The sequence below is a fragment of the Sinocyclocheilus rhinocerous genome, unplaced genomic scaffold, assembly GCF_001515625.1.
Source record: "Sinocyclocheilus rhinocerous isolate Xijiao unplaced genomic scaffold, SAMN03320098_v1.1 scaffold615, whole genome shotgun sequence".
Lineage (NCBI taxonomy): Eukaryota > Metazoa > Chordata > Actinopteri > Cypriniformes > Cyprinidae > Sinocyclocheilus > Sinocyclocheilus rhinocerous.
This window is the reverse complement of record NW_015631049.1, coordinates 1,857,286-1,868,237: the sequence shown is the minus strand read 5'-3', so window position 1 is coordinate 1,868,237 and position 10,952 is coordinate 1,857,286. Positions and strand designations below refer to the sequence as shown.

Below are 10,952 nucleotides of genomic sequence, written 5' to 3'. Positions count from 1 at the left end.
GATTCACAATCACGCTGTGTGAAATGAGTTCTGACTGAAAAGCACATCGGCGATGACCTACAGCCAATGAGAGACCAAGCTACAGGGCAAAGGGAAGTTCGGGGAGGAGTTATAGACCAGAATCTCAGTATTTTAATAGATATATGAACAATTATATCATACAGAAACAAGCGCCTACATTTGCTTGACCAGCCACAACATCAGCATAACAGTTACTGCAAAATTATTTACCTCCAACTCTCTTTGCAGAACACCCAATCCCTGTTCTTTTTCTTTTTTTTTTCTTTTTCTCCTTGTAGCTGGAAATCTGCTCACAGACTATTTGCGGGCTGTATATATATTTAAAATAATTCCAGTCTCGCTCGAGAACGAGTCTGACGCATGCGGGTTCTCGCGTTATTTCCTTATCACTTCTTGCGTGTGTTTTGTTGTGAAACGTAGTTTGCGGACCAGACAGAGCTGTCGGCCATTCTTCCTATTGTGAAGTCATGCAGTGTGAAACCCCCTGTGGCAGATCCATCGTGCAATGTGAACACAGCAGCAACTGAATGCTACCCCAGATAGTCACGCAGTGTGAAAACAACGGCGATCCGACGATTTTGAAAATCGTGCAGTGTGAACTCGGCATTAGGTAATGAAAAACAACTCCAGAGAATAAACACTTATTAACAACTTTGTATTTTTTTTAAGTATACAAAAAGATAGAATGTAAAATGTTATTTTAGAATTATATTATATTATATATTTTTAAAATCATGCAACAAAGAAAAATATTTCAGAGGGCGAGAGGTTATATACCAGCTAAAAAGCATTTTTGCCATGACTTAGCAATTCAAGTTTGATTCCGACATTTTCCTCCTCTCATTCCCTCCTTTCATCATTTACTGTACCTTTTCTGCTACTGAATCAACAAAAGTGGCAAAAAGCCCTAATATAAACCAAAATCATTGAAGCTATATGTCTCTCACCCTCGTGGAAGTTTCTTCCTGCGTTTTTTCTGGTTGTTGACCTCCCTACATGTGCCATAGTCGAACAGGGAGTCCATAGGTGCTTTCTTAGGCCCAGGTGCCCCTGGATACTCAGACATGGTGGACTCAAGAAGGTCCATGGGGTTAGGAACTCCCTTTTTAAAGGCTCCTGGGAATCTTATCCGCGAGTTCTGCTTGTTATCATTCTGTTGTCCAGGTCGAGCTGAATCCTGGGGCGGCTGTGATCCATCATCATTGTCCAGAAGTTCTGCCAGTGAAGACATGGGGAAGTTGGGATCCCCATCTGCTGAAAGGTCCTTACCCTCTGACGGGTCCTCAGCAGCAGTACCGGATGGTGAGGAGACTGAGTTTGACTCTGTCATGGCCAGACGATAGCGCTTTAATAGAGTGGAAGCGGAGAAGCCCTGCTGGAAAGTCAAAAATGGATTGAGTGAACTTTAAACACAAGATAAAACAATTATTCTGGAATATGCTTTACATCAGGACCTCCAAAAGTTGATCATTTAAATGGAAAGTAATTAAAACTGCAGCTAGGCAACTATCTCAACCAATATGTCAGATTTTATTAGATGCTTGCTTAATGGAACTTGTCCAGGGCTTTGGAAACTATCTAAAATATACAGTTACTTAAAGTTACTTATTTCCTCAACTGTAGGCTAATTAGTAAGCTTGAACCTTGATTACCGGTATTTGTTGTCCTGGTCTGATTATATAAATTATATTATACAGCAAGTATGACGCGAAATAGCATTGCTGCTTCCAGGAAGTATGCTGTGTTTGTTCCATTAAATGTTAGTTTCAAATGTTACTTGTTAGATGTTACTTTTTTCAAGTATCAAAAAAGGCCAAACATAAGGAAATGAAATACAGTTTTACTTTGCCACTGATGCCTTCTGGCTTGCTGAGTTGGGGTCTTAAAGTCACTTAATTTTAAGAAATTTATCGATATGACTGCACTGACTGACACCATCGGATGAGAACAAAACTTGAACTGAATTAATGGCGCTATCATCTTCTGTGGAGCTGCTTTACAGCTTCATGCAAAATCGACACTGGTATTAAACTGAATTGAATCAACACTGAACTGACTTGAACTGGATAAAGACATTGCTGCCTTTTGTAGAACTGCTTAAAGCTGAACTGAACTCATAAAAGAGCTGCTTTACAGTGGAACTTGACTTGTCCCCATAGTTGTTTCCATTATTGATTCTGCTATTTTTCTGTTTATCTCTGTAAAGCTGCTTTGACACAATCTGTATTGTATAAAGGCAAGCACTATAGAAATCTTGATTTCTGGTTTCACCTTGAGAAAATCCACTTCAGCATGAATAGAACTAAACATTGAGAACTCTGCAAGAGAGATGCATTCCAGAAAAAAAGCATTTCTGGAATCAATCTGCATTGGACTTTGAAATCAAGAAAACCGTTTATTCCTGAATGCACAAGAAAAATGAAGATACATACCAGAAATAAGGCTCCTGGAATGCTGGTACCCAGAAAACCTTATGACCCTGGCCTTCCTCTCTCTCTTTTTCTCCCAATAGTGATTAATTAGTTCAATTGGGTGTGTCTCTTTTGTTTCTGACAGGGATCTTTCCCAGGTAGGTTCATCTCTCCAGCAGAGTCAAGGAAAACATGCATGTGTCCTGACTTTCATTAACGGTTCTATATTACTTTGTTGCTTTTGCTAGTTAACCACTACACACCTCTGCTTTTCTCAGTGTAGCTTAATGGAATCATTTTAATAAAATATTCTATTATTTATTAATACATTTTGTGTATGACCCTCTTGAAATTGCAGTCAGGAACGAGCTGGATGTAACGGCAAAATACAGCTTAAAGACCTTTTCATGACTCTGACTGCAAGCAGACCAATGGCTTTTTCTTCTTTCTTACGTTGTATGTACGTAAGAGTTGGCATCGCCAATAAGGACTCTTACCAAACATCTGCTGTAACTTTGGGCTGTTAATCAAAAGCATTTCTGACCTTCTGAAAGCCAATTTTGCAAGACACTTTTGCACTGCAATGACATCTTGAGGAAAGTATGAAGTCAGGCTTGGACATAATTAAATAGAAATACATAGGCTACTTACTTCAGTCATTTCTTTGTATACTATGTGCACTTCCCCAATGCCAAACTACTCCTCTGGGGAGCTGGAAAGTGTCAGGAGAATTGCAGGGACACAAACAGAGCTGGAGGGGGAAAAAACAATACCTGCGTTTACAGAAGACAACTGTCAAAATGAAACTCAACAAGAAGCATGCTGTAAGATCCATGTCTGCTGACCCATCTTCCCACAATATTCCCAAGGCTTCTGAAACCATTCAGTCATTTACACCTGGTTCATATATGTCCTGTTTATGTATAAATACTCAGCACATTGTGAAATCTTGTCAGCCCACATGCAGCTCTGAGAGTTGATTTGTATACTGCTGTGGCTTTGGCTTTGTCCTAGTTCACTGTTTTCTGCCCCACCCTCTTGTAGTCTTAGGGTGCTTTCACACCTGTAGATCGATTGCTTTAGATTTCTTTTTTAATCTGTTACACGAGTTATGAACTGACTTTGGGATTTTGACTGTCTGGTACTGTTGTTGTGAAACCTTGGATTGGGTTTGTTTTAAAATTATGCATATGAATTTCAATCCTACTCCAGAATCTGAATCAACACACGTAATGTCATTCGACACCATATGATAAGTACCATTACTGAACTGACCAGACAGGTGAACAAATGTTAAATGTGTGAATGCAATACCAACAATTCAAAAAGAAAGAAATTAAGAATCATAAATCATATAAAAAGATTAAAATTTATTAATATACAATTTTTTGCCCAAAACATCCCTCTATTCATCCCATATATCCCCTCCACACATCCCAATCCAGTCCCTTTGTCCACATGTCACAATCCATTGTGGGATTCATCTCAAGTCCTAAACTGATTCTCTCATTTCCCAGAACAGGCATGACTCACACTCCCTCTGTCCTATTCTCTTCCCAGTCCAAGGGGAAATTCCTCTATTGCACCCAAGTTCAGTAACTGAGACAATGAATGATGATCACATCAAAGAACCACTATTGCTGATGTTGCATTTAATTCCAGTGCTGCTTAAAACCCTTAATCCAAAAGTGAAAACTCTGTCATATTGTTTCAAACCCCAGTTTCTTGCTTTTGTGGAATATAGAAGAAATTTTACAGAACATTCAAACTGCTCTTCCCCATACAACCACAGTAGACAGTGAAAAGGGGTGGACAAGCACCCAATATGACAAAAAAGCACCAGGGTCAATCCATTTAAAGAGGTCCAATGGAGGTTGCTTGACCTTTTTTATTTAATTTCTAAATAACAAGAATGTTCAAAAGTGGAAAATTAAGAATCAACCAAATGCAGAATATTTAGAGGTATGGACTAACTTTGTGATACTTTTTATGGTTCTTTTTGAGTTAAAAAAAAAATTCCCTGGATACTACATACTGTTGTATGAAAGCAGTGTGAACATTATGAAAAACATCTACTTTTGTGTTCTACATAAGATAGAAAGTCGTATGGTTTGAAATGACATGAGGTTTAGGCAATGAATGAAATGAACTCATAATTTGGCAACCTGGGAGAGTGTCATCCTCCAGGTTTCTGTTTTTCGGATTCTCCATGAGCTCATTGCCATTGACACGTGCTTCAGAACGCGGTCACGCAAGGGCGTTCCCAAAGCGATCTCGAAGCAGCTCGAGTTCCTGAAGGGGAACAATCACTGGTCCTGTTCAGACATGTCTGAGACACTCCACAACTCCTCTGAGAGAAAGTTTAAGAGTAATCTCCAACAAAGGTTTACTTATTTTAGAATTAATGCTGTCACATCACAAATTCTCAAATTTTAGATTTTTGCCCAGATTGTGGCATTGATTTACAGTCTGACTCTGGACGTGTTGACGTCAGTTGTCACAAGTCAGAGCCAGTCTGTAGATTTTGAGCAGTTGGAGTTGGCAGATTTCAAAGAAATTTGTGAAGTGTAATGGGCACAGACTCAGATTTTTTTTAGCTTCAGACTATGATTCCATTCAGTCGGAGGATATCAAACATGTTTGATATTTTGAGCCACTTTTAGAACACATTGTTTTCTTTAGTCATGCATCTCCTAGCAAGGCGCATGCTTCTCTGTGAGTTTGTTGTGTTCGGAATCAACCAACTTTACAATTTTTGGACCACTTGAGATGCACCTTGGCTAGCTTATTTAGAAGTATGGACAATCTTTGTGTTCAGACTTTAAAGTCTGGGTGATCCTCATTTATTTAATGTGTGAGTTTTTCTCTGTAACCACAAAATAGGCAAGTATATGATGCTTATATTGTTTTAAAACAGGCATTTCAAAAGTCATGTATTGAATTTCAGCCTTAAGACTACACCATTGATACTGAATTAGGTTTTTATTACTCTTTCCCCCATGCAGTTCAGTATGAAAGTTTTCATCTGGTCCTCATGTTAGCTTAAGCGGATGGTGGAAAGTCAAACACAAGCCCCCACAGTAACTGCCCCTGGCCTGGCAAGCGCTATCCAAATACTGGCTACAGCAGTACCTCTGCTCTGACCCGACTCCAATACAGTCCATATCACCACAGAGAGTGAAAGCAGAAGAGTGAAAGTTTTGATAAGCAGTGATAACACGAAAGTGCGATGGCCTAAGTCATCTTACTGTGTTTTGAGAATTGGAGGGTGCGATGGTGGTGCATCAGACCACGTAACCGGGAGACCTAGTGAGAAATGTAACAGATGGGAGAAAAAGGCCTGTCTACATAGAACAGCATTAGATAACAGCTGGAAATGACAGACTCTGTCTCCATAGTCCCAGAGGAAGATCTACACTTCCTTTTCCATGTCACAAATTCTGCAAAGAGTCAAACAGCTGTGATCTTTGTATGTAATGTAATTCAAATAGCATTCAGTGCTGGTTCTGCTGACAGTTCAACCACAGTTCAGGGGCCGGTTGCATTAAAGGTTTAGACTAGTCTTAAAAGTTAGTCAGCTAATTTTTTCTTTAAGGCAGGTCATATTTTTTTTTATTTACTTAAATAAAAATGTAGATTAGTCTAAGTTGAATCCAAAAAATAAGACTGATTACCCTTTGGTTAACTGCTAGTTGGTCAGACTAGTACTTAAGACACTGTCTTAACATAGAGGCTAAGTTTATGCAACTGGGCCCTGAGCTCATGAAATGACTGTAAAACCTTTGAGAAGCAAAAAACAATAAGTTTGATCAACAGATCTGTGCATGTCAAACAGGTTCTATGTGGATACAGACAACACTGATTTGGAGATAATCAGGTATAGGCAAGAAGTTGTTCTGGACTGTTACTTTTTCAATTCTAACTGGTTCTACTAAACTCTTTTAAATTGTTCTAAACTGTTTCAAGAGTTTTGAATGAATTTCTGTTACTTTTTAAATTCTAAATAGTTACTCTTTGAAATTGTTCTAAACTGTTAAAATGAATTTCAATCTCTCAACATTCTCACAACACAGATAGAAAACGGCATCAAAAGTCATGGATAGGAAAAGTTGCTCACCCGTAAACACAATACTGCTAGACGTTTCTTCTTAAACGTAGAATCAGTGGTTATTCCGTTTATGAGGTCAGATTCGTCCATTTATTCTTCAGGTGGGATCCGTATAGCTCTTTAGGTAAACTTTAGAAACGGCTTCATCTTTCCACCTGGGTGTTTCAAACTGATAATGGGACAGAGCGACTGCAGAAGTAGAGTTTTGATTTCCCACCGCCCACTGACTGAATGGAGCCCTTTAGAAAATGAGCGTTAGGGGTGTGGAAGTCTTCATTCAGACACGTAAACGAAAGACACTGGGATCATTTTTACGTCTGAAGCGTAACCAAACAAAATATTCACTGTCTAACTGTTGAACTTGAGCCATTTTTACTTAGAAAGCCTTGTAGACAAACTAAATATTCACCGTCTAACTTCTAGAAGTTACTTCACAAACTATTCACATTCTAACGGTAATGTTAGCAGAAAGTAAGCTTTTTTTCTTTTTTACTTCTAAAGCCTTGAGAACATACAACATATTTTACTGTTATATTATAATATATTTTACATATTATAGTACTGTATTATACACTGTTTTGTTTGTTTGTTTGTTTGTGTGCGTGGTTGTAAAAGTTTATAAAAATATATAATGGAAATGTAATGCTGTCATACAGTTCATGAAATTAAAATTAAAATGATTTCAATATACTTTTACAGATACGCTACAACAAATACTGTGGGGAATATGGTCTTTACCATAACAGGTTTTACCTGTCTGGCTAATTTACATTGCTAAGCTTTTTGTTGTCGAGCGTATACAGGCAAAATGTTGGGAACAGCGCCCTCTGGTGTTCTCCTGAGGGAGCAGCTTAAGAGACTGTAACGCGCTTATCATAATATTTGTTTTTAATATTAGTGACATTATAAAGATAACATGTCGTTTTAGAAATTAAATCATTATTAAATACTATTACCAAAATAATTTTTTAAGTTACAATGTATATTTTTTCTTCCCGCTTCTTTGAATTCAATTCAGATTTATATGTATATTGTTACAAAGTAGTGTTAAATGTATTAAATATGTTTTTAAACATTATATAATAAGTTAACACTTTAAATTAGATGACCTTAAAATACATTATGTAATATATTTCTCTTTTATAAAATCCCATTTTCCACAGACCCCCTTGTGGCCCCAAAGTCTTTTGTTTATTCATGACTTATTTGTTATGTACATGTATTCAAATCTGGATTTTAAGAACACAGTTATGCAATGGCTTAATATGCATTTACATATGGGGGAAAAGTATTGTTATACTAGAAAAAAAATAGAACAAAATATTACGTTTTTTTTTGCGCAGCCAAAAGGAAAGCACACAACAAAACGACTTACACAAGGTCATGATTTTAATGAGATTTTAAAGAGACTACACATAACTATGATCGATGTGAGACACATTAAGATAATAAATTACAGTGGAAAAGCAAAACAGCACCAGAAGGCATCCGTCACATGGTCATCATGATGTACTGCTTCAGTTTTGTCCGTCCTCTACACCAGTGAGATACACTCTTTGACAAAAATAATTCAAAGAAATCAGCTTTTATTGATGTCAACTCAGTTGACAACAATAACAGACAAAGTCCACTTGTTAAAACAACATCTTCAGAATGCACTGTATGTTGTACTGTGAAGTGTACTAGTGTTGTTGCAGTGGTGTAACCTGGGATAGAACTGAAATGTTGTTCAGTGAATTTAACCTTTGATAATTTGGGAATGACAAATTAAAACCTACAAACCAACAATACTTATCCATTATATTACATAAACAGAACATCAGACCAATTACGTCAATGAAGATTCAGTCATCCATATAATAAGAGTCTTAATATGTCTTGTAGAAGTAAATCTAAGAAAATATTACAGAGGTTTTACTATTTACTGGATATGTTGTTTTGCAACTCAATAGAGTGGCTTCATTGCCACTTCTAAGGAAGTGGTTTCTTTATATTTTATGTCATTTTCAAGTATTATTTTCTCATAAAATAGAATCCAAAGCAAAAACAAACAGCAGTACAGTCAATGTCAGATATTTGGTTAGAGAGTCTGCAGACTTTTGTTTTTGGTATAATTTATATAAGTAAAATTAAAACCCTCATTTGCAGTCTATTGTTAAAGGAGCACATACAGAACCATTCCATGCACATACTTAAAGTGCACATGTATTAAGAATCAAACAGAAAGGATTAGTAGTTAAAATGATAAAACACTCACAAACTGTCTTTTTTAAGAATACTACTCTTCTAAAGAAAAGCCAAGGCATTCAAACCGTCAACACGAACAGAACAAACAATAACAGACATCCTCCCTTCTGAAACCGTCAGAGACTTCAGCAGCTTGGACCATAATTGTCCCCCTAGAGAAAATGCAACAGTATACTGCTGGAGATGCAGGATCCAGTAGTGCCGAAGAACAGTCCAGTGAGGAGACTAAGGAGGTGTCTAATGGGAGGCGACAGTGATCCAGTGGGAGGGCAGAAGATGAGGTCTGAAATTTGCTTGTTTTGTGAATGAGAGATCACACAGTGTAGTCCAGCTCTGCATTCATTTTAGTGTACATTTCATAGATTGCGTCAATAGTAGCTGTGAAGTTTACTAGGAACTGCCGCACTTTGTCCAAGCATTCTTCCTCCTTGACCTCTCGCCCTCTTGAAAGAGCTTTGAGAAAATCTGATCTGTATGGTGCGGCATATAGTGCTGCCTAAAAAAGACAGGGCAACCTCAATAGGTTTTTCCAAGCATTTACAGTCATCACAACAGAAATTTCTACATTTCACTCATTTCACTTTCAGATGATGAAAAACTATTTTTAACTTGGATAAAAACAACTTTTGAATGCATACATACATTTTTTTAAGAAACTTACTTGAAAGAGCTTCTGGACAAACCAGCCATGATACTTCTTCAATGCCATCTCATAAGCTTTAGTGATGTTGACTCTGATGAGGTTAGGGTTGTTTTCATCTTTATCCCCATCCACTAGACTCTGGAGAAGAACCTGGATAAAGCGTAGCCCCCTAACAGAAAAAAAAACCCCACAAGGTTTTATTTCAAGGCTTAGTTAACCTAAAAATAAAAATTCTCATTCACATTCAAGTCGTTTCACAGAATGAAACTGAATGGGGACAGACGTTATCAAGCTCCAAAAATGTCATAAATCATAAACGTAGTTTGTAATGACTAAGGGGCAAGTAAATGATGACGAATTTACTATTTCTTTAAAGGAATAGTTCACCCAAAAATTAAAGAATTGCTGAAAATTTACTCACCCTTAGGCTATCCAAGATGTAGATAAGTTTGTTTCTTCATCAGAACAGATTTGGAGAAATTGAGCACTACATGACTTGCTCACCAATGGATCATCTGCAGTGAATGGGTGCCGTCAGAATGAGAGTCCAAACAACTGATAAAAACATAACAATAACAAAAAAACATAACAACAACTCCAGTCCATCATTTAACGTCTTGCAAAGTGAAGAGATTGTTTGTAAGAAAAAATCCATCATTAAAGATGCAGTAGGAGATCTTGGAAAATGCTAACTTTAGCCTGATAGCACTGAAAGGGAACGTCCCACCCTCCCTGCAATCACCGTCCAATGCCACGCCCCCTGAACGCATAATCGGAACACAGTTCATGCACGTAGCTCTCTTCTAACGAGCTGGTTATCTGAATCGAAGCGAGACATGCAAAATACATGCGCGAGGACTGGAAATGGGAACCGCTGGGCTGCCTACATCATGTGTCATTCACCGGTGAGAAAACTTTAAAAATACTACAATACCAGGAAGGAAGATCGGGTTGTTGATGTTTGTCTGCCATTCTCGCTCTGTCTGCACAGCGTGCGTGAACGCGTTGATGACGTATCCTGTCTGCGCGAACCGGCTGCGCATAGGTATGCTAATACATACGTTGACAGGCAGGTAGGAAAGTCTATTAAAACGCTCGGACCGAGCGTTTTGATTGGACGAAAATTTCTTGGTCCTACGCCTTCCACAGAATATATAAATACAGACAAATACATTTAGACCACTTAACTTAATGATTGCTATCGGGATGTGAAGAGACTTTCAACCAGCATAACAAAAAATGTTTCTGAAGACAAATCACCTATTGCGCCTTTAAATAAAATAAAAAAAATAAAAGCATTTTATTATAATAGTGTTCTCATTATAATGTTATGTATATGACAGTCCCAGTTATAGTTATTAATATTATGCATTGTTGTTTGTCCTGCTCGCACTGCGCGCTAAAGAGATAACCACCGTACCATGAAGCGCTTTACTGCAGCGCAACTTATACGAGATAAATAATATATACACGATATATATAAACCGGCTGAAATGTTTTGAAATCACTTGTACCCTACCTG

The 10,952-nt window shown here is 37.6% G+C and overlaps 2 protein-coding genes across 2 annotated transcripts in view; both read right to left on the bottom strand.

Moving 5' to 3' along the window:
• The window catches only part of LOC107741238 (transient receptor potential cation channel subfamily V member 4-like), a 30,910-nt gene extending 24,150 nt beyond the window's left edge, over positions 1 to 6,760 (bottom strand). The window contains exons 1-4 of the mRNA XM_016553914.1: positions 6,550 to 6,760; positions 5,681 to 5,738; positions 3,084 to 3,183; positions 969 to 1,396 (exon numbers count right to left, since the gene is read on the bottom strand). Of these exons, the coding sequence (XP_016409400.1) occupies positions 969 to 1,396; positions 3,084 to 3,092 (437 nt within the window). The 5' untranslated portion in view covers positions 3,093 to 3,183; positions 5,681 to 5,738; positions 6,550 to 6,760. The remainder of the gene's footprint in view (positions 1 to 968; positions 1,397 to 3,083; positions 3,184 to 5,680; positions 5,739 to 6,549) is intronic.
• Positions 6,761 to 7,928: 1,168 nt separating this feature from the next.
• Positions 7,929 to 10,952, bottom strand: part of LOC107741237 (glycolipid transfer protein-like) — a 15,912-nt gene continuing 12,888 nt past the window's right edge. Inside the window, exons 4-5 of the mRNA XM_016553912.1 lie at positions 9,449 to 9,599; positions 7,929 to 9,283 (exon numbers count right to left, since the gene is read on the bottom strand). Of these exons, the coding sequence (XP_016409398.1) occupies positions 9,101 to 9,283; positions 9,449 to 9,599 (334 nt within the window). The 3' untranslated portion in view covers positions 7,929 to 9,100. The remainder of the gene's footprint in view (positions 9,284 to 9,448; positions 9,600 to 10,952) is intronic.